The 25,685-nt window shown below is 51.9% G+C and overlaps 1 protein-coding gene across 4 annotated transcripts in view; it reads left to right on the forward strand.

Annotated features, from left to right (window-relative positions):
* The window catches only part of Insr (insulin receptor), a 141,088-nt gene that overhangs the window by 74,207 nt on the left and 41,196 nt on the right, over positions 1–25,685 (forward strand). For all 4 annotated transcript variants that reach the window (XM_023705113.1, XM_023705114.1, XM_004644903.2 and 1 more), the window contains exons 3-7: positions 12,798–13,119; positions 20,055–20,200; positions 20,521–20,665; positions 24,665–24,879; positions 25,549–25,675. In XM_023705113.1, the coding sequence (XP_023560881.1) occupies positions 12,798–13,119; positions 20,055–20,200; positions 20,521–20,665; positions 24,665–24,879; positions 25,549–25,675 (955 nt within the window). The remainder of the gene's footprint in view (positions 1–12,797; positions 13,120–20,054; positions 20,201–20,520; positions 20,666–24,664; positions 24,880–25,548; positions 25,676–25,685) is intronic.

Consider the following 25,685-nt stretch of genomic DNA (forward strand, 5'->3'; position numbering starts at 1 on the left):
CTCTCTCTCTCTCTCTCTCTCTCTCTCTCTCTCTCTCTCTCTCTCTTTCTCTCTCTTTTTTCTGGTGAAAATGAAGCAATCCTTTGGCTTTAGGAACCAGCACCATTGGACACCTGCTGAAAAGTCATCTCCTGTTTGTCACCAGGGATTTTGCAATAGGTGTATTTTCTTTTCTTTTTTTAAAAAATGTATTTTGTACAAGGTCTATAGGGTCTCACTAGGTAGGTCGGACTCGTAGTGATCCTGTTTTCAGCCTCCCAAGAGCTAGGATTGCAGGCACGTGTCACCACACCCAGTCTCAATTGTCATCTCAGTGCACCCCTGGGGGTGGGACCAGCACGGCACGCCGGGCATTGAACCACTGTCCCTGTGCTCTGCCTAAGCAGGCGCTTTAGTCCGCTGAGCTATCAGGCTGGCCCCCGAGGTTTCCAGTTTTAAGTTCTGTGTCTTCCATTTCTGCCTTCATGTTCCCACGCAGGCTGTGGTCCTTTCTGTCCTTCGCACCATCAGAAAACAGCCGTATTCAATTCCAGAAATGACTCAGAAGACTTTCACGTGTGGGTAAACATGAGCGTTCAGATAAGTGAAGAATTCACGGGCCTAGCTATTAGCAGGGAGCACAGGAGAGCGGCTGGGTCTGCGCTGTGTGAGGGGCTGTCCTGCCACGTCCGAGGGAAGCTGCGAAGCAGCAGGAGCAGCTGCAGGCCGAGCCCCCAAAGTGCCGTAGTCGTGTGAATAAACGTAGTCGGGCCGCAGGAGTTGGGGTAGTAGGTTAGTTAGAGCACGATGGAAGCCAGTCCGGGCTGAACTTTGCACTGTGCCAGTGAGCAGAACCCACTTTGAAGTGCTCTGGAATATTTAGAAAAATTAATCATATGTTAAATCTAAAAGAAGAAAACCCACATTCCCAAAATCAGACATTTTTTGATGATTGATCAAAAAATGCAGCCTGCTTTATGCATAATTGGAAAACTTAGAAGCGTAACAAAACGGTCCTATAAGACAGACTTTTGATCATTTAAAATAACAGTAACAACTCAAAAGCTTTTAGCTTTGATCAAGATGAATCTTATAAGTATGGACTTTTTTTTTTTTTTTTTTTTTGAGACAGAGCTTTGATACATAGTCCATCCTGGCCTTGAATTCACTAGGTAGCCCAGGCTGGCCTGGCACTCCCAGGGATCCTCCTGCCTCAGCCTCCTGAGTGCTGGGTTGCAGGCGCGTGCTATGACACCCTCTTAGGAACAGACTGTTGTAAGATGAAGACTGGGAGAGCTTTTATATGATTTTAGGCAGAATCACAAAAATGAGCCAGTGAATAATGAACGAGATGGGAGGAAGGAAATGAAATGTGGGAAGGGACAACGGAGTAGTCAGCAGCCAATGAACTGAAGCGCTGGAGCAAGCGCTCCGGGCTGGGCTGGGGGTGGCTACCAGAGGGTAGCGCCTGCCCATCCGCCTGCCCACGTGGAAATTAGGTTGGAGTCACACTGGTGCTTGGGAACTCCTTCCGTTCTGTGTATGAACTGACCAACATACAGCTTTTTTCTATCATTGTACAGACTTTGTTGGATGAATCAGTGAAATTGTGTAACAAAAAAGAGGAAAGAACTATCTATCTACATAAAAACAGATGTGACTTAATCCACTAAAACCCATGAGGATGGCTTTGCTAATATTTTAGAAATATTATCAAGATAACTTCATGTACAGACTTAAATGTTAATTTTGTTTAGATTGTTTCCCATTAGAGGAATCCAAGCTTGGATTTTGTCTCTGAGAATAGCTCTGCCTGCGTCTCTACTTTCTGATTATGCTTAATTTCGAAATAGCCTAGAAGAGGTCTGTGGAGTAAAGTAGCAGACAGCATGAATGTGCGAGCGTGGTGGTGTGTGCCGGGAATCCTCACCCAGGGCGGCTGAGGCAGGGGACAGAAAGGAAGAAGCCAACCTGTGTTATGTAGCAAAGCTCTTGTTTCAAAATGTAGAAAGGGAAAAACAAAAACGAACATACGAAAATCAGCAGGCCAAAAGGCAGAGAAACCCCACAACCCTCCCCCCCATTGTTACTCCTATAATTAGTGGCCTCAGATGTATATTATGTACATCAGTGAGGAAGAACTTAAAAAACATTCGAAGCGGTGCCCGTTTGTGAGGGTGTTTTTGAGCAGCCTGGGGTGGCGTGTCCTGCCACTTGGCACACGCGACACGCGATCCTTGGCCGTCAGGCCGGTGCCGGGCTCCGCCCCCAGGCCTGGCCTACCCCAGCTCGGCCACTCCTGTGCGTCTGTCCCTCGGAGAGTCGTGGGCAGAGCCCAAGGTGGACCCTGGCATCGCCCAGCGGGTGGGTGCTGGCAGCTCTGCCTCCTCCTCCCGGCCCTGAGCCGTGCGTGCGCTGCCTCTCTGTACCCGCCCGAGGGGTGGACAGTGCCCCTTAGGGCCTGACAGTGCCCCTAGGGCCATAGGTCCGCGGCCACCTCTCTACCCAGGTTCTTTGGCCCCTGCGGTGGTCCGGGCGCTGCCCGCCCTCCTGGCTGGACCTCCTGCTTCCTCCGCGGTACTTTGCCCTTTATCTTCTCTGCCGAGCCTCTAAAACTGCCTTGATCGTGTAAATAAAACTTAAATTAGGCAAGGAGGAGTTTGGGTAGTAGGTTAGTAAGATGAGGGAAAGCAATCCAGGCCGAACTTTGCACCTTGCCAGCTCCAGCTATTTTAAAGTGCTTTGGAATATTTAGAAAAATTAATTAGCTGTTCAGTCTAAAGAAAAAGTCCCTCCCACCCCCCAGCAGTCTAAGGCCCCGACGGTGACTCCCCGCGCCTCTGCTGCCTGCCGGGTGAAGCGACGGAGGTGTCGCCTGATCCCCGGTTCTGTCTGCGGTTTTCTTTCTGTTACATCTTTCAGGCGCTTACCATGTGTAGGGCTCCGAGTGAAATAAGCAAAAATAGACGAAGTCCTTCTCTTTCTGGGGTTTCTTTCTCTCTAGGGCATCATGGGACGGGAGTGATAGGGACCGAGTTTTCATTCTGGTGCCACTTAGGGTGCGCCTTGGTGGGAGGCGGCGGACACAGTGCGGCTGTACCCCCAGGGAGCCGGGGCCCAGCCAGTGCCGGGCTGGGTTCCCAGTGAGCTAGCAGGACCAAACTTGCTGCTGCTGTGGTGGTTTAGATAATGGGAAGGTCTTTTAAAAATGATTTAAAAGGGGCCGGGAGATGGCTCAGTAGAATAAGCGCTTGCCTGGCAAGTGTAAGGACCTGAGTTCAATCCCGGTGCCGTTAAAAAAAGATTTAAAAAATTCTTGGTTTTACGGGCTGGTGAGATGGCACAGTGGTCTAAAGCACCCACTTAGAACAAGCTTAGCGAAGCACAGGGACCGAGGTTTAATCCCCCAGCACCACATGCCAGCCAGTCCCGCCCCCTGGTGGGCTGAGCTGGCCACACACACACACACACACACACACACACACAAATTTAAAAAATTCTTGGTTTTAATGTAGCACAAGTAGATATTAATAAAAAAATTATTGCCAGGCATGGTGGCACACTCCTGTCATCCCAGCAGTCAGGAGGCTGAGGCAGGAGGATCATTGTGAGTTCGAGGCCAGCCTTGGCTACATAACGAGCTTAAAGCCAGCTGCCTTAACTGCGTAGTGAGACTGTCCCAAAAAGAGTCCCCCTCCCAAAAAAAGCAATTTTCTATGAGATAAAACCAGTTTTATAACAAAAATTGGAGAGCAACCCTAGTTAATAGTGTGGATCTTAGTCCTAAAAGAATGTCCAAAATGTCAAAGTACAATCATAGACACAAAAAAGGTCTCTTACCAAAAAGAAACAGATAAACACAAAAACCTTGTCTTCAGTGGACTAAGAAACTAGTAGTGTAAATTAAAAAATTAGCATATATAGTAAGATATTTGTGAAACAATTGGGGGAATTATGTGGGAAAATATATATTTTCTCATGTAAAAGAATCATGTAAGAGAAACCTGTAAAATCTTATTAAACAATATGAATTGAAAAATTCATACTGCATATAGAATATACATTTTTAAAGGTACTTGGGGGTGGGGAGGTAGCTCAGCGGTCTAAGTGCCTGCCTGGCAAGCGCAAGCATCTGGGTTTGATCCCTGGTGTTACATGCCATGTTGGCCCCCATGCTGTGCAGGCCACCAAAAGTGGATATGGTGGCACGTGCCTGCAATCCCAGCACTGGGGAGGCTGAGACAGGAGGATCACTATGAGTCTGAGCTGCATAGTGAGACTCTATATCAAGTAAATAAAAGAAAAAAAAATTTTTTAAAAAGTATTTGGGATTGAGGCCAGGCCTTCATGCAAGAGGATTAATGCTGTCCCACCCAGCAACGTGGCCACTTTTTGAGAGTCTTGCTTCGGTGCCCAGAATGGGGTGACTCGAATTTGCTTTCCTCTTGTTTCAGCCTCCCAAGTAGCTAGGAGTACAGGGGTGCCCAGCGCCCCGGCCAGAAGACATACTGTAAAGTGTGTTTATGAATGGGGGGGGTTGTTTCTAGATAGGGCCCGTGCACTGCCGCAGTTTGACGCAAATACTTCTGCAGTGCTCAAGCTGGTGGTCTTCAAATGCAAGGACCCCTGGTGCGTGGTGAGGGCACCCCCAAAATACCTAACCTGTGCCTTTCCAGCACACGTGTGAGCCTGGCTTCCCGGGCACGTGGCGGGTGCACACTACGGCCTCCGGCTTCTCGCCAAGTCGCACCCTGGCGGACGCTGCCGAGCCCCTTTGGGGCGCCCCCCAGTCCAGCTCCCCCATCTAGGCGCGCGCCCGGCCCGGGGCGGGGCCAGCGTCCTGCAGCTCGCCTGCCCATTGGTTAAGCGCGAGGGCGCCCCCACCCCCCTGTAGCTCGCTCATTCATTGGCTGAACACGAGGGCGGCGCTGCAGCTGCCGCCACCGCCCGGCCTGGATTGTAGGGAGCGGAGCGCGCCGGGGGCTTTGCAGGACGCAGCTCGGACTCGCGGGGGCGGGGCCCCGTGCGACACACACACACACACACACACACACACACACACACACACACACACACGGCCAAGCAGCTCCTGCTGTCAGGGGCGGGGACTCGTGCGACACACACACACACACACACACACGGCCAATCCGGAGCGTGCCCTAGAGGGGAGGGTCCCTGGGCGCACCCACACCGCACTGTAGTTCTCTCAAGGGTCGCACAACTCGGTTCCGAAGGCGCCGGCGGAATCTTAGCGCCTGGAAAGGGGCACCCCTGTTTCCCGCACGCGCGCCCCTGCAGTCCTATCGCTGCCCCCCACCCCCACGCCTGTCAGAAGTCCAGGCCTCGCTCCCCTCCCCCCACGAGAAAATGATTAGTGGGGTGTGTAGGGGGCGGGTGGGCGGGACGCGGCTCTTGGGATTCGAACCCTGAGGTCAGAGTGAGGGCCCAGCACAGGAGAGTGGAGCCTGGCATGGAAGCAAAGTGTCTTTAAGAAGTGTGTTAAAGTCGCACGCAGGGAGCTCCCAGGCCTAGTGGTGAGTGTGCCCACTGACCCGTGATGCAACTGTTCCGTTTGGAAATTTCTGGAAAGCAGTAATTTTTGCAATAGTAACACTTGAGGTTTTTTTTAAAAAAATATTTTTAAACTGCTGACGTTGGAAAACAATGTAACATCGTATAACACGTATAGAAAGTTAGTGTAGTGTCTTTTGTTTGGCTTGCCACCTACGACTTACGAAAAAACTTGACTTTTTTAAAAAGTCAAAAGTGCCCAGTTTCTGTGCACCAGTTACTGACAGCACAGCCCGCTTTTCTCCCCGTGGCTTTGCGCTGTGCCTTGCACGTAGGCGCTGCCCGCCCTTCGGCTGCTGTTTGAAGCCTATCGAGCTGGAAGAGTCGCACTTGGCCTCATTGATTGCTTACGTTGTATCTTATTCGACTTATTATTTCTGCAGTATGTTCTTTGTGCAACACATTATGTGTTTTGTTTTGTTTTCCTGAGGCCTTCGAGAGTGTGTTGAAATTCCGGTGCCCTTAATTCCTCAGTGGGTTTTCCTACGAACAAGAAAGTTCCCTTACACAATCGCAGTGCGGTGTCCCAAATCAGGAAACCAGCACAGATAGATACATCATGGTAATCTAGTCTCCGATAAATTCCATCCCCCCGCCCTGATATTGTCCAGTGTTGATGATGTGTAGTTTTTCCTGGTGGAGGTTTCAAACTGGTCCCGAGTTTTGTGTCCAGCAGGTGTGTCCCTTTACTTTTTTATTTGGCCGGTTCCTTAGTTTCCCGTGTCTCACACAGCTTCTGTATTTTTGTTTTGGTTTTTTTTTTAATTTATTATTATTATTATTTTTTTTAATGTGTGTGTGTGTGTGTGTGTGTGTGTGTGTGTGTGGCCAGCTCAGCCCACCAGGGGGCGGGGCTGGCTGGCATGTGGTGCTGGGGGATTGAACCGTGGTCCCTGTGCTTTGCTGCGCTTGTTTTAAGTAGGTGCTTTAGACCACTGAGCCATCTCACCAGCCCCGCTTCTGTATTTTTGTAGAGGCCAGGTCAGTTATTTCATTTCTGCAGTTTGGTTTTTAATAATACCTTTTTATTTTTTAATGTATTTAGTACAGGGTCTACAGGATCTCACTATGTAGATTGGACTGGTAGAGATTCACCTGTTTTCAGCCTCCCAAGTGCTGGGATTACAGGTGTGCGTCACCACACCCAGTCTCTATTGCCGTCTGAGTGTGTCCCGGGGGTAGGGCCAGCATGGCAGGCCTGGGATGGCAGGCCCAGAATGGCAGAGCCGGGGAGCCCCCGGCTGCTGTGTCTGCTTGCAGGCACTTTAATCTGCTGAGCTATTTGGCCGGCCCTTCAAATTAATTGAACTCAGGCCCTTACACTTACCAGGGAAGCGCTTATTCCGCTGAGCCATCTCCCCGGCCCCTCAAATTTATTTATTTATTTATTTTTGCTCTGAATGCCTTCAGGGCAGGTTTGGCGGGCTTGAACCACTACCACTGCAACCTGAGCCTGACTGCTTTGTTGAAGCAGCCACAGAACCGAGCTAAGGGGCAGTTCCCCCTCAAATTTATTTTTAATGGGCGCACAGAAACCTAAAAATTGTGTGTGTTGATTGTGTACTACGGGATGTTTTGCTACATAGTCACCTTGTGCAACGTTTATTTTATTTCATTGGTACTGGAAATCGAACTCAGGACCTTGTGTTTGCCAGGCAGGTGCTGTGCTGCTGAGCTGTCCCCTCTCCCTTTACGTAATGTTTAAATCAGGGCAAATCCATCCTTGTCTTCTGGCTGGGGCTATAGTTCGAGATAGAGTCCTTGCCTAGCATGTTTACAGCCCTGCATTTGGTCACTGCCAACAGACACTTCAGACCTGTTCACCTCCTCACTCATGCTAATCTCCTCCCGTGGGAACTTCCACAGGCCCTTCCTGCAGGTTGCCGACAGGTCTTCCCTGCTGTCCTCATCTGGAGTTGTCCTATGGTGTTATCGCACCCAGGACTTCTTTTTTTTTTTTTTTTTTGCAGAACCGGGGATTGAACTCAGATCCTTGCGTTTACCAGTCAAGCACTTATCCTACTGAGCCATCTCCCTGGCCCCACACCCAGGACTTCTTGCTCCAGTGTAACCACAGTGTATACTCGCTGACCAACCTGACCCCAGCCCTCCCTGCTAGCAGTGTGACTCTGGGCTTCTGGTCGCCCCAGTGCTGCTGATTTGGAGGGACACAGCCGTGTGACCTTTAGCACAACCCTGGTGGCTGTAAACATGCAGATTCCTCAGGAAACTAAAATGAGGCCAGGATGTAGCTCAGGGGCACAGCACCTGCCTGGCAAGCATGAGGTCCTGAGTTTGGTTCCTGGCACCAAAACCCAAAACCAAAACCCATCGCAGGACCTAAAAATTCCATTTCACTCAGCTAGTCCCTTTTTAGATCTATGTATGACATACCTCTTGCCTCCCGGCTTGGTGGACCCCTGGACCGCGTGGCTCCGGTCTCCTGGCCATTTGGCCCTTTCCGGGGGATCCTGTGAGTGCAGTCAGGCAGGGCCCAGAGTCAAACTGGCATTGCTTGCAGTTGGCTCAGTTTGCAGGCGTTGGAGAATGTCTCATTGTCTAGGCTGGAAGCGTAGGTGCCTGGGAAGTTAGTACTGCTTTTCTCTTTCTTTCTTTCTTTTCTCTCTCTCTCTCTCTCTCTCTCTCTCTCTCTCTCTCTCTCTCTCTCTCTTTTTTAAAAAGCTGTGGCTTGCTGGAGCCTTTTTATGAATGAAAGGCACCTCGCAGGTGCTGCTGCCACCCCAGCCCGGGAAACGCGCGCGCCCTTCCTGCCCTCGCAAGCGCCTCGCCCACCGGCTGGTCCCTGCGGGCCCTGGCTGGCTGGCTGCCTGCCGTGGGATCGTGGGATCGATGGGGTCGCCCAGCCGGCTCTCAGGGGTCGTATCTGTGTGCTCCGCCTACAGGAGCTGGGGAAACGCGTCTGTGCGGAACCGTGCGGAACCGGGCCACTTGCCCTCGCCATCATTTCCTAAATAATGCGGCATAACGGCTGTTGACTGAACCCGTGGACAGCACTAGCTGCGCTAAGTCACCCAGAGGTGCGTTCTTGTCTGGGAAGATCTGAGAGATTCTGTGACCATTTCCTGACAGGGACTTGAACAGCTGCTCATTCGGGTGCCTGCACATATTGTTGGCATTTAGCCCCGTCGATGCCAAGGGAAGACTGGGATCATAATCACAATGCTAGTAGTGATATAAAGTAGTACCAGTAATAATCGTGGGGCCAGTAGCTAACTTATAGCAAGCCTAAAATATGTGTCTGTTAAACAGGAGGTCTGGTAGCCACATTACCCCGTTTGTTTCTTGGGATTTCTTTTTTAAAGACCCTCCCAGTACCACATAGTAATTGAACCCCAGGAGCGTGGGACTGGACCCTCAGCCTCTCTATTAATTTATTTTGAAGCAGGCTCTTGCCAGGTGGCCCAGGCTGGCCTTTAACTTGCGGTCCTCTGGCCTCAGCCCCTGGCCCAGGAGCTGGGATCAGAGGCCTTCGGCACCACACCCATCTCTGATGCTGCGTGCACCTGGCCCCAAATCCATTCTATCGGATGGGAAGGGCGGATGAGGGATGATAAATGCTGGGTCCCCTCTCCCTGCTGAGTCCTTGTTCAGATCAGCTCTGCATCTGGTGTGGACCACGTGGACCCTGAAAACCTTTCACGGACATTGTTGGTTTCTCCCATTCTGTCCCATCCTGCTCCTACTGTAGAGCTGTTTAATTCTTCTCTGGTGCCAGGAGTCGAACTTAGGGCTTTGTGCTTGCCAGGCAGGTGCTGCGCCGCTGAGCTGTATTCCCAGTCAGAGCTCCTTAATTCTCTTCAGCTGCACTTACAGAACCAGAATGTATCTTGATGTGGACACCCAAGAATTGGTGTGTCATTTTCCAGGGTCCAGGTGATCTGTGGAGGTCCCGTAGCTGGGAGTCCCTGGATGGACTCCTGGCCACTGTCTAACAGGGGCAGACCTGCGGCTGTCGGGGTCAGCACCTGCAGAGTCCCTGTTTACCTGCTCTTTGGATCTGGTGTGGTGGGGAAGGTCCAAAAAGCTCCACCCCTCGGGATTCCCTGCTAGATGAAGGAAAAGCACACAGGACAACTTTTCTAGAGTGTTAAGTGCTATATGGAAAATTTAAGAAGATCACGCGCCACAACATGGTTGGAGAAGGAACAGCGACCTCCTCTGGGGAGGCGGGCAGTGGGGTTTGTCAGGTGTTGGGTGAAATCCGAAGGGTGAGCGGAGCTGTGAAGAGATACTGTGTAGGGTGCTGTAGCACTGGGAACAGCTGGGCAAAGGCCCTGCGGCAGGGCTGAGCCTGGGGTTGCAGGGGCAGGAAGGAGCCTGGGAGAGGGTTACATGGGCATCCACAGCGACTGGGCCCCCCGGGGCCTGTGGGCTTCAGCAAGAAGCTTACTGTTTTTCTCTAAGCCTATGTGGTCCCATAATATTGAAATTAAAGTGAATGAAGATGAAACAGAAGCTTGATTCTTCAGGAGAAACTGGAACCTTCGTGCACCGTTGGTGAGAATGCAAGGTACCTCGGCTGCTGTGGGTGACAGCACGAAAGTACAGTTTATCAGAAAATCAGTAGAGTTATGGCTGGTGCTGTAGCTCATTGGTAGATGCATATTGGGCCTTGGTGAAGCCCTGGGTTCCATCTGCAGTGCTGAAAAACAACTCATTGATGTACAATGGAACAACTCAACTTCTGGGTACGTAGATAGAAAACCTGAAAGCAGGGACTTAAAGAGGTGTTTGGACACCCACGCCACAGCGGTGTTATTCACAGTAGCCACAAAGTGGAAGCAGCCCTCAGTGTCCAGGCACCGGTGGATTGTTAACCAAAACTGGGTCAGCTTGGAAGTGGAATAGAACTCAGCCCTTAAAAAGGAAGGAAATTCCAGCACAGGCTGCACCATGGATGGGCCTGGAGGACTGACTAATGCACAGAGCAAGGCGCCAGTCGGAATAGGACAGAGGGCCAGTCTCTTGAGAGGTCTCAGGAGCAACCAGAAGACCACAGAGGCAGGAAGTGGCTGGCAGTGCCAGAAGGGACAGTGAGTGTGAGTTTGGGAAGAGGGGGACAGCTTCTGGAGGCAGATGGGAGTAGTGGTCACACAGTGTGAGTGTACAGAACGCCCCAGAGCTGTGGACGTCGTAATTGTCAAGACAGCGGATGGGGGGCTGGAGAGATGGCTCAGTGGTCTAAAGCACCTACTTAGAACAAGCTTGGCAAAGCATCAGGGACCGCGGTTCGATCCCCCAGCACCACATGCCAGCCAGCCCCGCCCCCTGGTGGGCTGAGCTGGCCACACACACACCACTCTCTCTCTCTCTCTCTCTCTCTCTCTCTCTCTCTCTCTCAAATAAATAAAAATAAAAAAAAAATTAAAAAAAAAAAAAAAAAGACAGCGGATGGATGCTGTGTGCATTTCACCACAATTTACAAAAAAGGTTCAGTTTCTCAGTCACGCTAGCCACAGTTCAGCCACCACGGGGAGAAGTGGCATCATGCACTGGACAGTGCAGATAGGGACGGTTCTGTTCATGCAGGAAGTTCAGTGGGATGGTGCTCCTGGGCGTAAGGTTGCTTGTGATCCTTGGGTGTAGTCCGTGGAATCTACTGGGTGCCGTGAAGTCTTTTTTTTTTTTTTTTTTTAAAGTTTATTTATTTGTGTGTGTGTGTGGCCAGCTCAGCCCACCAGGGGGCGGGGCTGGCTGGCATGTGGTGCTGGGGGATTGAACTGTGGTCCCTGTGCTTTACCAAACCTGGTTTTAAGTAGGTGCTTTAGACCACTGAGCCATCTCACCAGCCCCGCCGTGAAGTCTTGCTGTGGTAATCAGCCATAGCTCCTGGGGACCTTTTTTTTTCTTGTAGTACCATGGATTGGACACTGGGCCTGTAAGGCATACCTCTTGCCCTACCCCATCCCCCTTTTAAACATTTGAAGCAAGGTCTTGCTGGGTTACTAAGCTGCCCAGGCTGGGCTCAGGCTTGGGATCCTCTTGCCTCAGCCTCCCAGAGTGCTGGGATCCTAAGCACGTGTTGCCACGCCTGGAGTGGACCTGGAGATTCTGAGTGAATAACTCCTGGGTTCCAAATGCCGCTTCGTACTCTACAGGGAGCGTGGGAAGGAAGCACTTGTGAGGTGGGCCAAGCCTTTGGCGGGGGGTGGTCTCACTGCTTCCAGGCTGTCTGCCCACGTGGGAATTTACCAAAAGCCTGGCGAGGAAGATGAGGTGGGGTGCACAGGACTGACAGATGCCAAGGCTCTGCCAGGGAGAGGTCATCAGGAAGCGCCGGGCAGTGGCGGGGCAGAGGGGGTGTGTGTGAGCTGGTGGGCGGTGCTGGAGTCCACATGGATAGGTTCAGTGGCCAGGAAGGCCCCTTCAGCGGCAAGTCTGCGCGCAGGCTCTGCTGTCATCAGTGGACCGTCTCCTGGATCCGGATCTTTTTTTGCAGTGCTAGGGACGGAGCCAGATGCTGGGGAAGCTCCACCTTGAGTGCCTCCCCTCGCACTTTTTTCTAAATTGTATTTTTCTAAATACAGTTGCTGTGCAATCTGGGCTGGCTTTGTGCTTACTTTTGAGGCCCCCAGGCTAGACTCGAGCTCCCAGTGATCCTCCTGTCTCAACCTCCCGAGTGTGGGGATTACCGGGCTGTGCCACCACACCAGGTTCTGGGGCCGGCCCTGCATGTGGGGCTGGGGATCAAACTCGGGACCTTGAGCTTGGCAGGTGGATGCTTATGCCTCTAAGCTATTTGGAGATTTGCCCCTGCTGCCCTCAAACCACCAGCCTCTAGTGTAGCTGGAGTCCTGTAGGGTTCCCTCCTCCTGCCTGTTTCCGGTGTTTGTGCTCTTCAGGTTCCTCGCTGTGCTGTAGCACTGGTCGATATAGATCCTATCTGCTAGTGAACAGACCACTTTACAGTGTGCTACTGTGTGTCTGTTTGCCACCTCTGCTCCTGGGCTTGCCCTGAGCAGCCCGAAATCACCATGGAGATTGGCACAGGCCCCAAGTGAGCGCCTCCATGCCCCTCTGTGGGGGCTGGCTTGGCATTCACCAGGTCAGCACTGGCTTGGGGGGGCGTCTGTTAGTGATGTGTGTGGCTCGTGGCAAGAGCCGTGGAAGTGTGGCTGTCACTGTTATTGTTTTGCTTGGCTTCCATTCCTGAACCTAGGCTTGCTGCGCGTGTGGACAGAAATTGGGCAAAGCCCCTGACTGGCTTGTTGTCTTTCCCTCTCTAGTCTGCCCGACCGCCTGCAAGTCCCACGGCTGCACCACTGAAGGCCTCTGCTGTCACAGCGAGTGCCTGGGCGACTGCTCCGAGCCCGACGACCCCACCAAGTGCGTGGCCTGTCGCAACTTCTACCTGGATGGCAGGTGTGTGGCCACCTGCCCGCCTCCCTACTACCACTTCCAGGACTGGCGCTGCGTGAACTTCAGCTTCTGCCTAGACCTGCACAATAAATGCAAGAACTCACGCAGGCAGGGCTGCCACCAGTACGTCATTCACAACAACAGGTGCATCCCCGAGTGTCCCTCTGGGTACACAATGAATTCCAGCAAGTAAGTCGTGGGCATGGTTCTGGGGAGGGGGGCATCTGAGAGGGAGGGAACAGGGACAGAGCCGACGGGGATGGCTGCGCACGGTGGTTAAAACCGGTGGTGGTGATTTACCCAGTAAACCTGTGCATGCTGGCTGCGGGGGTGCCCGCCTGTGACCCCGCTGCTTGGGAGGCTGAGGCAGGAGGACCATGAGTTTGAGGGTACATTAGGCAACTCTTGTCTCTTCAAATAAAACAGAAGGGGCTTGGGTATAGCTCGCCACCAGGGCGTTGGGTGAGCATGTGTGAGGCCTGGGCTCCGCTCCACGGCTGCAAATGGATAAATAAATACTGTGTGCAGAGCCCGAGTTAATTGGCTGTGAACGAGGTCACTGTCGCTGACAGCATGGGCTGACTGATGACAGGCCTGGGTGTCCCTAGAGGTGCTATTTTTGACCCTGGTTTTGGTCCTGAGCTTAGACACAGGAGTGAACAGTTTTGTTTCCTCAAAAGAATCAGATAGTAAGCACGTGCAGTGTCTTTTATTCCATATCTAAGCTCGCTGGGCACTGCTGCAGAACGGAAGCCCTACCCCTTCCCCGATTGATCGCGCTCCTTATTGGTACATCACCAGGCTGCTACGGTGTTACCTTGTTACCACATTGTGATGCCGTCACACTGTTACATTTGGTGGCACACGCTGTAATGCCAGCACTTGGGGCTGAGGCAGGAGGGTTGCTAGGAGTTCGAGGCCAGCCTGGGCTACATACTGAGGCCATGTGGTGTTAAAAAAAAAAAAAAAAAAAAAAAAGCAAAAGAAAGAAAGAAGTAGAATGTAGCTGGGGATCCTCTGCCTCTTCCAAAGTCACCCCAAGAAGGAATATCTCAAAGAAGGGGAGAGTCACGCCTGCGCTTTTCCCTGGAGCTTTGCTCTTGCTTGAGTACTGAGCCAGCAAGCCATGTGTACGGTTTGGGTGAGAAGTGGCAGCACTTTCTCCCCTTGGCTGGGGAGCAAATTTCTTACATGTCCAGATGTTTTGTTAGCATCTGAGAGAAGTTCTTTCAGCATCTGGGGCTATAACTGAGGTTAAGCAAATATGTTTCTTGATTATTATTATTTTTTTAATGTGTGGAGGGTTAAAAAAAAAAAAAAAAGCAACACTCAGCATCACAAAATACAAAAATAAATCGGAAACAGACGCACGCTGGGAGGCCTTGAGCGGCCCGGCTCAGACTTGAGACTTGGCCAAAGGAGAGCGCTCTGCTGGGGCATTGTATTTGCCCAGGTGGAGAGAGGGTGGGAAGAAAAGCAAATTGTTTTAGTTCTTAGGACCTTTTGGGGGGTATTTATGGAACCTGAAAGTACAATATGCTTTGTTTTAAAATTAGGAAACAAAACATTTTTTGATTTAGAAAACAAAACAAATCAAAAACATCAAATGGCTTTGTTGACCAAAAATAGTTCACCATCAGTCACCTTGATGCTTCATAGGGCCACTTCTGGGGGGAAGGGGCAGTTTAGGGGTACGATTTGGAACGTGACTGGCTTGCTTTTGACTGCTTCCCCCCATTTGAGAAAGAGGAGATGTGTATTTGAAAGACACTGGCTTTTAATAAAAGGCTTTTCCCCTTCCATAGTTAAGGCCTAAGAAATATAGCAATTTTCTTTGGTATTTGTGTCTATGGTGTGTTCAGATAAACTTCCTAAGAAATACATCCTTTGTGAGTTGGGAGTGGTGGTACATGCCTGTAATCCCCAGCATTTGGGAAGCTGAGGCAGATGGATCGCCCTAAGTTCGAGGCCAGTCCAGGCTGCATAGTGAGTTCAGGCCAGCCTGAACTATATAGCAAGACTGGGAAGAGAGAGGGAGTAAGGGAGGGAGAGAAAGAGAGACTTCTTCATGGTAGGAGTCTTTCCTGAATAGAAAGCAATACAGATATTTTATTTTATAAGTTGAAAAAAATTGGGCCAGGGAGATGGCTCAGTGGAATAAGCGCTTCCCTGGCAAGCACAAGGGCCTGAGTTCAATCCTTGGTTCCGCCAAAAAAAAGAAAAAAAAGAAAAGAAAAAAATTAACGTATGTTTACTTCCAAAACCTTTATGGAAGGTAGCAAAGGTCAGTTAGAAAGGGATGCATATCTTGCCCATTCTGTGTGGCTTATGAGGGTTGGAGCTCTGGATGGCAGATTTCTGGGAACCCATACAAATGCACGAAGATGTTGGCACTGTGTGTGGCCACCTGAAGGTCCCTGGTGGGATCTGTGGGTGCCCTGGCCACATAAGGTGGCCCAGATATTTGAGCCTTCTATGGGTGTGGGGTACCTGTTAGAAAGTGGGCATTGAAAATCTTTGCCTTTTTCTCCTTCCTTCCTTCCTTCCTTCCTTCCTTCCTTCCTTCCTTCCTTCCTTCCTTCCTTCCTTTTTGAGGCAGGGTCTTGCTATGTGGTTCAGGCTGGCCTGGAGCGCACTTTGTAGCCCAGGCTGGTCCTGAACTCACAACATTTCTCCAGCCCCAGTCTCCTGAGTGTGGGGATTACAGGCGTAAACTACCATCCCTGGCTTTCCCTGGCCTTTCTGTGGCCCCCTCTATCTCTCCCCAGTTCCCCCCAATGTCAAGTCCCCCCACAAGCCTGGCTCAGTGGGCTGGCACTTGGCTTATCTTTCTTTTTCCATCCTAGACATACTGGCTGTAGGAGGCTTTGAAAAACCACCTGTGTGATCACAGGAAGCCCCCCGGATGTGCAGGGCAGGTGCCTCGTCTCTCGTCCTGGACTCAAAGTCATTTCATCCGCCCCGCCCACACTTGCCGTGCCCCCAAGGGCTCATCCTCCGCCTTTGCCAGTTTGGTGCTTCGGCGCATCCTCCGCGTTAGCTCTCTTCACTGCCTTTACCATCAGCCAATATCGCGAGCGCCACTTTATTTGTTCCCCCAGGTCGTGAGCTCTGGGGCTGTATCAGTTAGTGCTTTGTGCGTAACAAGTCTCACTAGTGCACAACTGCTTACAACACGGCGCAGTTTGGAGGTCTGTGACTTCGTTCTCTTTTCGGGCCCAGGCTGGTACAGCCATGGCCGGGCTGGCTAGAGAGACCTCTGGTGGCTTAGGTCGGCGGCTGCTGTCATGAGGTTTCCCACCCCAGATCCAAGACGTCTGAGCCCCCGTCTGAGTGCTGTTCAAGCTTCTACGTGCTAGATTCTTCCTGCTCGTAAATACCCCAGGAGTCCCAGCGGGCCTCGGACTCAGCAGGCGGGGCCCTAGCTGCTCCCCGTGGGAGCGGCTGGGAAGAGACTTCCAAGACCCTGTGCCTGTATTGCAGTCATAGCACGGATGACATGTGCTTTTCACCCATGGGGACCTGCAGCACGGAACGCGGGTTGGGGAAGGAAGGGCCAGAGCAGCTTCCAGAGCTGTGTGGTCGCCCTGGCACTGGCTCAGCCCGGACAACTCGGTCGTGAAGAGCAGACCTAGGCGGGGGCCGACCCACAGCGGTCCAGTGCTGTTCTTCACCATGACTAGGGTCTGTTGGGTCTGGGCTGGGGCCGTGCGCTGCTAACTCCGAGCTTTGAGAGCTTGCTGGTGTCACAGAGGTGTGGAGCTGCTCTAAGGACCCCAACATCTGGCCACTTCTCCTTCCAGCACAGCTGTTCTGACACCATCTGGGCTGCTGCAGCATAATCCTGACCTCAGCCATGTGGGGCTGTCTGCAGACTTCCCAAGGGGAAGGCACAGCGCACTGCAGGCCTTTGAGTTGGATCATTTATTAGAAATGTACTGGTCAGCTTTCCCACCATGGAGACCAAACACTGGGTACCTGCGGGTTGAAGGAGGAGGGATTTATTTTGGATCATGGTTTGCACAGGCTCAGCCCATGGTCAGCTGCTTGCACTTCCTGAAGTGGCCTGGTGGGGCGGGGCCTGGCGGAGGAAGGCTGCTTACATCCCAGAGCCTGGGAGTAGGCACAGAAGAGAGGAGCCAAAGACCAGAATGCATAGTTGCGGGCCACACCTCCAGTGGCCACCTGTACCAGGGCCCCCTCCCTGCGGCACACGCAGCTGAGTCCACTGATCACTAGTTCCCCTCGTAAGCCAACCACCGGTGCACAATGAGTCTTTTGGGGCCACTTAGTTCTAAAAGATAGCTGCGCATAATTGGAGTTTCATTAAAAGGCAACCAGAAGGTAAAGTTTGGGAGAGTTAAACACATGGAGGCTGTGCCCTCTCCCAGTGTAATCAAAGCCTAGCTGTGTGATTCCCTACCCAGGGGCTCCCCCCAGCTTCTGTGTCTCAGGCTTTTGTTGGGGTCTCACTCTGTGGGCTCAATTGATTGCATCAAAGGTCATGTGGCTGCACCGGCCAGATAGCTCAGCAGGCTAAAGCACCTGCTTAGGCAGACCACAGTGGCCAGGGTTCGATCCCAGTGCGCCGTGCCAGCCCCACCCCTGGGGCGCGCTGAGACGGAGATTGAGACTGGGCGTGGTGGTGCACACCTGTAATCTTGGGAGGCTAAACACAGGAGTCCATTTAAGTAGTGAGACCCTGTAGAAATTAAAAAAAGAAACAACAACAACAACAACAACAACAACAACAAACCGGTGGTGTGGCCGATTGCATCTCCAGCTCCCTCCGGCGGCTGCAAGCCCCAGTCATTTGATCCCCTGGTAACTGTGGCCACATCACTTGGGGCCCAGCCGGAGGTCATCTCCACCTCAGGACGTTCCGAGTGTTTGGAGCTCTGAACCAGAAACCAGGGTGACTACGAGATGCACAGCCCGCTCTTGGCCTCTGTGGGGAACCTCTCAAATACCAGACGCTGTGTGTGCTTAGGATCCTTGAATAAAATAGCGTAGGCAGCTGGGCATGGTGGTGTGTGCTTGTCTGCCGGGCACTTGGGAGGCTGAGACAAGAGGACTGCTACCAGTTGTTCACAAAACAGTAGTAAGAGAAGAGTGTAGTACAGATTGAGGGGCCCCTTTTTCAAACAAAATGCTTAGCAGGAGAAAATTTTAGATTTGGGATTTCTTTTCCTCAGACTCTAGAATATTTACACAAACATAATAAGTAAGTTCTGGCATGGGGTACCAGGGATCAAACATGGGTCTTCGAGTTTGCTGGCAGGTGCTTGGACTGCTGAGCTCTCTTCCCCAGTCCAGATTTTAGACTTTTAAATTAGGGATAAACAACCGGTATTTGTGTATGACTGCACTCCTGCCGGATTTCACCCCCATACTACTGGTGATACCTACTGCTCTGGAAATGCGGGGGATTTTGTGCCTGGGTGGGGAATAATGACTGGGAAAGACGGTGAGTGGCCAGTCCTGGTGCTGTGTGGTCTTTGGTTGGTTGAACCCACCATGTGGAGCTCCCAGGTCTGAATCACACAGGCATGAAAGGGGCAGGCAGGCTTTATCATGCCACAAACCCCAGGTACTCCTGAGGAGTCAAATGCAGAATGTGGAGCCCATGGGGGTGGGGTGGGGGGTGGTGCTGCTGACCAGAAGTGATCCTCAGAGCCAGGCACGGTGACTGGTGCGCGCCTGTCATCCCAGGAACATCTCTGTGAGTTCAAGGCCAGCCTGGGCTACATGGGAGACCCAGTTGCCCAAAACCCAAACTAACCAACCGACCCAAAAAATAAACTCAAAGAAATAAAACCAAAGTCAAAGCAAGAGCTTAAGGGTCTGTTAAAAAGTATTTTATTTATTTATTTATTTTGTGGTTCTTCACATGCTGAGCACTTTGTGAGGTTTCTATCATATATCATCTGCCCTCATGTGGCCGTGTTGACATCTCTGTGTGTCTCACGAAGGGTCCGGGACTTTGAGAACACAACAGGTGGGAATCTTGTGGCTTTGTAAGCAAGGTGAAAGGTGTTTACTGGTGCCCAAGAAGTCAGCAACCCGCTTCAGGTGTAGCTGCCACTGGGAGCTCATGTGACGCACAGGGCTGGCCTCTTCCTGTGTTTTGCCTGTTGAACTCTGCTGCCTCTGTCCTCCGGTAGCTTCTGCTTCGCTGGTGGTGCCAGGCTAGCAAACTGGCAGTGTCCTCTCAGAGCCTCTGGGAGAGATTTCTCTTCCCAGGAGGTCAGGGAGCCCCTCACTGGACTGGCTGGCACTGTGCAATGGCGTCTGTGCCACCTGCAGGGGTGGGTGATGGTGGTCCTCCCAGAGGGGGTCCTGTGCCCTGCCTGGATCTAGCAAGGCGTGGCCTGCCAAGCACCAAGATACATGGAGACAATGGGGGGGGGCGCTGGTTTGTTAAGGACTCCTGGGCTTGTGAATCTGAGGGTGTTAAGCTGCAAACAGAGCTAAGGCTGCCTAAGTCACCTGCTACCAAGCCTGGAGGGTCACAGCAGACACGCAACAGTGGAGGCCTGTGCCCTGGGATGGTGAGCTCCGTTCTGCTGTATTGGAATAGTAGCAGCCACTAGCCACGTCCTGATGCCCACCACCACTGACTGCCTCAGTCTGTGGCTTCAGGGCCCTTCGGGACTAGAATGTGGGCCTGGCTTCAGAGGATGCAGTTAGATTCCATTGCCTCGGTGCCAGGAGGCCTATCCCGCTCGACTGCCGTAGGGAGAGGGGGGTGTCCTGTTTGGATAAAACCTTGTGTCCCTGACTCCAGGGGAACCCTGTAGGATTTGTCGTTGGGGGAGAAATGACTGAATTCCAATCCTGTCTTCCCGCAGTGTTTTTTTTTAATCTGGGTGCCATTTGCTGCCCTCTCTGGCCAGGGACGTTTGCGATGTCCAGCAACAGTGTCCGGCAATAGTCACAAGCAGGGGAGGGGCTGCTGCTGGCAGCGGGGGGCCAGGCGCTACCCAGGATGCCCAGCACTCCTGGGAGGACTGGTGTGGTCTCAGAACAACGCTGGTAGGGGTGCTGGCATGTGTGGGTGATGGGCCCACTCTGGGGGACGCCCTGCGTGTGCCCTAACCAGTCTCTCCCTGCTGTATCTGCAGCTTGATGTGTACCCCATGCCTGGGCCCCTGCCCCAAGGTCTGTCACCTGGAAGTCGAGAAGACCATTGACTCTGTCACCTCGGCCCAGGAGCTCCGCGGTTGCACTGTGATCAATGGGAGCCTCGTCATCAACATCCGGGGAGGCAGTGAGTGCTCCGGGTGGGGTGGCTGCGGGCTTGTGTTCCCTGCCAGCCTGGAGCGGGGGAGAGGTGGCGTGTGCCTGTCCTCCAGCTGGAGCGGGGATGGGAGGACCGCAGGATCAAGCTCACACTCACCAGACAACACGATGACTTAGTGAGACTCGTTCTCACACTGAGATCTCTCACTTTTCAAGCTGGGAGTTGGGAGATCATAAATCTGCGTTTTGTAACAAGCAGGAAACAGGCTGGCGACTCCCACCATGAGACCCTGCGGGAAGATTAGACTGTTTCTGTGAATCCTCAGAATGGTCTCCTCTTTTCCACAGACAACCTGGCAGCAGAGCTGGAGGCCAACCTGGGCCTCATTGAAGAGATTTCAGGCTATCTAAAAATCCGCCGGTCCTACGCACTGGTGTCCCTCTCCTTCTTCCGGAAGTTACGCTTGATTCGAGGGGAGATCTTGGAAATGGGGTAGGTGTTGCCTGGTTCTGTGTTGGTGGCTCAGATACTGACTGGGAAGGTTGTGAATTGGATACACTTAAGGTTTTTTTTTGCTTTTGATCTGAAAACCAAAAAGAAGAAAAATACATCTATTCCATAACAGTGCCAGCCAAAGTCCCCAGAGGAAAGAGTTTGTCTTGGGACTTGTAGAAGGTCCCAAGCACAAAATACGAGAATCTCTTCTAGTTAGGGGCAGCAGCCGGCTCCTCCTGCCTGTAAGGGCCTCCACCCTGGCTTCCCTTCTTGCCCCTAGCCTGTTTCCTAGCTGGCCCAGGTAACCTCCAGGTGCTTCAGATGAAAGGAGTCTCCTCTCTGGCCCAAGCCATGCCCATTTCTGGGGCTCCTGGCCCCAGCCTGTGTGCTCTCCTTGGGGTTCAGGTGACCCTGTTTCAGTACTAAAACATCCAGGCTAATGGTGCTTTGAAACTTCAAGATTGACTCACAGGCCAGGATGTCCAGGAAACCCGTCGGATTCCTTAACTCCTTGTGCTACTCGTGGTGCCAGGATGGCAGCCCTCTCTCCAGTCCCATCTCAGGACAGGCAGGAAAAGAGGATGGCAGCAAGCGAGTGTGCAAGCCACCACTGATGTCTACGCCACTTTCTGGACTCCCGCGCCAGCTCGTGTCGTTTTTTCTGCCACGAGGCTGTCCTTTTTGATACAGTTCAGGCTTTCTGTTTGGATCGCCCCGTTGTTTCCTCTCTGGGCTTTCTGGAACTAGACCAATGTTGTCCAAAAGATTTAGACTGCAGGCCACACATGGACTTTAAATGTCATGGGAGTCACATTTTGAGAACCTTCACAGAAGCAGGTGAGATTAAATGTACTTACCCAGCTTACCTGGCCCGTGAGATCTGAAATGTTATTGCAACATGGTATTCATTTTTAAAAGATTATCCAGGTTCCCTTCTCTTTTGGCTATGTCTGTGAAATCATGGGTTCCTCCTGCAGTAACTTGCAGTGGACCCATTTCGGGCACTCAGCGGTTGTGTGCCGGGTGGATAAGGCCTGTGTGTGTGTGGCAGTGCGGGTCTAGACCTCTCCTTTTCCTGTTTATCTCCTGCTGGCTTACTGGTGGCTGTTGTGGGTCACAGATCTAATGGAGTCAGCGACATGGTATAAAAGCAACCCTTCTTCCCCGGGAAGAATGATGCCATCGTGAAGAACTCAAGTTCTAACAAATGTCGGTGAGGCTGTGGGCAAAAAGAAAGCCTTCTCCACTGTTGGTGGGAGTGTAACCCGGTGCAGCCAGTGTGGAGACCAGGGTGAGGGCCCCTCAGAAACTGAAACCGGGAGGTGCACCTGACCCAGCTCTTCCCCTCTTAGGTAGCTTACAGAAGAGTTAAAGGCCTTTTGTCACAGTGATCCATGCACACCTGTGTTGACAGTAGCATGATTCATAATAGTGAAATCTTTTTATTTATTTATTTGGTACAGGGTCTTGATATGAGCTCAGACTCGTAGTGACGCTCCTGTCTCAGCCTCTCCAGCGCTGGGATTATAAGCATGCATCACCATGCTGGTTTCAGTGGCCCAGCCATGCATGCAGTACCAGGGATCGAACCTGGGTCCTTGCGCTTGCCAGGCAGGTGTAGGGATCTGTTGGTCTCACTGCGATTGATTCTGTCCTGGGAGAAATAGTGGCAGGAATGAGAAAAGATAGCCAAGAAGACAAAAGCTGGGCTGGGTGGTCACTGGTCTGCCTGATGGGCAAGACTAATACAAACGAACAATGAAACCTACCTTTAGTTATACTTTTGCAAAGTTAGTAACGTGTGACACAAGGTTGCCTAGCGACTAATAACTGACCTTAACCAGACAGTGTGTTTATCTCAGGACTGAGGTAGCTTGTTTGCTTTAGGCACTGAGACCTAATCTCGCCTATACACATTAGATCTATTTCATAGCTTGTGTGGCTCCCAGTAGGCGAGTGCTTGGGCAGCTGAGCTGTCTCTCCAGCGTAACAACTAAGTCTTGAATGAGGCCTGTATGTCCATGAACAGATGAATGCTTAAAGAAAATGTTGTATTTATACTCAGTGGAGCAATACTCTGCTGTGAAGAAGGGTAAACTTGAGTCACTCATGGGAGAAGGGCTGCACTTTGAGACCATCATGTGAAGTGAAATAAATCAGACCCACAAGCTTAAATACCACATAGGTGGCCAGGGAGATAGCTCAGTAGGCAAGCGCAAGACAAAATACCACATGGGTGCTCTTATCTGAGAAACCCAAGATGTAAACCATCAAGGAATGGAATAAGATACACAGTAAGAAACAGGAAGTAGATCCTTTGCAAATGGGAGGGGATTGAAGAGATGGAGGGGGCAGAAGGCGGGTGGAGGAATAAAGAGCATCAAGGTGTATATGCAGATCGACTCCCCATGACGAGTGGAATCACAGTGTGCCGCAGAAGGGTTTGAACAAGTTGTGTGTGGAGGCGCATGTGTGTAACCTCAGCATTCGGGAGGCTGAGGCAGGAGGATTGTGGCAAGTTTGAGACCACGCTGGGCTACAGAGTGAGCTCATAACCTGCCTTAGCTGCGTAGTGAGACCTTGTCTCAAAAAGACAAAAAAAAAAAAAAAAAAAAAAAAAAAAGGCCTGGGGAGATAGCTCAGCAGCCGAAGCACCTGCCTGGCAAGCACAAGGTCCAAGCTTGGTTGCCAGTACCCCATGCTGTGCTGGTTTCAGAACCCTGGGTGCACTGTGCTGGGTGTAGAACTGGGTGTAGTGGCATATGCCTGCAATCCCAGTAGTGGGGAGGCTGAGACAGGCTGTCACTAAGAGTCCAAGGTATGTATCGAGACCCTGTATAAAAAACAACAAGAAGAAAAAAAACTAGAAAAAATAAGTGTTTGAGAGGGCCGGTTAAATACCTCAGTGGACTAAAGCGCCTGCTTTGGCAGAGCTGAGTGGCCAGATCCTCAGTGTGCTGTGCTGGCCTGCTGCGAATGAGGTTGGGCGTGGTGGCGCATGCCTGTAATCCCAGCTCTTGGGAGGCTGAAAACAGGAGTATCTTAGTTACTTTTTACTCGTTGCTGGGACAAATACCCGACACTCAAAATGAAGGAAGGAAAGGTTTATTTAGCTCACAGTTACTGGAGGGTTCAGTCCATATTCTGCTGGCTCCAAGGCAAACAACAGCAGTTCATGCGGCAGAAAACACTGAAGAGCAGAGGAGGAGCAGCAGCTGCGGCGGCGTCCATCAAGCCTCTCTCTTTCTTCTGCGCTGACTGCGAAGACCAGCGCTCCACAGTGAAGTTCCAAGCTCCTCCAAAGTGGCGTGGCTGCCGAGATCAAGCTCCTCCGAAGACTCAGACTTCTCCACGGAAGCGGGGCAGGGCGGCAGGCTTCCTGCCTTTCTCAATTCCTGGGCCCTGCCCACCTGTGGGGCTCAGTCCCCATGCGGAGAACTGCCGGGTTGATTCAGCCAAGTTGACACAATGTATCAACTAACACAAGGAGGATCACTACCAGTAGGATCTATGTAGTGAGACCCTCTAGGCCCTATAGACTCTGTCCTAAATTCATAAAAGTAAATAAAATAAAATAAAAAGAAAAAACAAGTGTTTGAATAAAAGTAAAAGACTAAAACAGAAACCCTTCAAGGATTCCCCTGGCCCTGCTTCTGCTGAGGAAGAGGGTCCCCCTGTTCTTTGCCTTGTTCTGATACCCAGCTCTCTAGGCTGACCCACTGCAGCTCTCCTGCTGAGTGAATCCTTTTAGACCTGTTTCCCCTCCACCCCCAAGACTGAGCTCTGAGGCCTGCTGGTCCTGCAGAGGGCCGCCCCTCCCGGGTCTGCAAAAGGATCCCCCTCCTGGCCCTGCCGGGTGCTCCTCCCGGCTCACCCCCAAGCATGTGCTTACCGTGTTCAGCCCAGCAAGCATGAGGCTTGTGATCCTACATGGTGGCGACGGGGCCGACTCCCCCGAAGGGCCAGGGCTGACAGGCGTCATGTGGGTTTATGCAGGAACTACTCATTCTACGCACTGGACAACCAGAACCTGAGGCAGCTGTGGGACTGGGACAAACACAACCTCACCATCACTCGGGGCAAGCTCTTCTTCCACTATAACCCCAAGCTCTGCCTGTCAGAGATTCACAAGATGGAAGAGGCCTCGGGGACCAAGGGGCGCCAGGAGAGGAACGACATCGCCCTGAAGACCAACGGGGACCAGGCATCCTGTGAGTGGTGTTCCCTGGGACCCAGCCTCTGGGGTTGTCACGTCTGTGGGAGGGATGGCTCCTTCCCCGTGGGTTTCTGCCAGGGGACGTTCAGGGTCCCTCATTATGCAGGGAGGCCCGGGACCCCTTGAGCACAGGCTAGGCAGAGGCTGCGGGCACAGCTGCCCTCATGGACTGTTTGCTCCTAAGGCAGAGGGTGGTGTCGGGCTGGGGTGGAGAGCAGGAGGGAGCTTGCGTCCATTGGAGGCCGTGGCTCTGTGAAGTCTGACAGCCCGAAGTTTGGCTAACGCCACTGGGGCGCTCACACGCTACACCTGCCAGCCAGGGCGTGCAAGCCCACGTTGTATGTGGACAGGCCTGATCCTGAAAATCTGTCCTCAGTGGTGACAGGCAGGGTCTGTCCTTCTGTCCGTTTGTTTTGTGTTCCCATCTGTCTTTCTGTCCATCTGTTTTTCTTTCCATCTGTCTGTCTTTCCTTCCCGTCTACCTGTCTGTCCGTCTGTCCATCCATCCCTCATGGGGACAGACCCATTCAAGGCACGGTGGGTCCCCTCTTTCTCTGCATAGCATCTCCAGGAAAAGTAGGATAAATTGCTTGCCGTAGAAATGTAGTGTTCCATACTGTGGGAGCTTGAATATTTAATTTTTTTTTTTAATTTTATTTTCTAGGCGAAAATGAATTACTTAGGTTTTCTAGCGTTCGGACATCTTTCGACAAGATCATACTGCGGTGGGAGCCCTATTGGCCACCTGACTTCAGGGACCTTCTCGGATTCATGCTTTTCTACAAGGAGGCGTAAGCAGAG

The sequence above is a fragment of the Octodon degus genome, unplaced genomic scaffold (genome assembly GCF_000260255.1).
Source record: "Octodon degus isolate 3935 unplaced genomic scaffold, OctDeg1.0 scaffold00214, whole genome shotgun sequence".
Lineage (NCBI taxonomy): Eukaryota > Metazoa > Chordata > Mammalia > Rodentia > Octodontidae > Octodon > Octodon degus.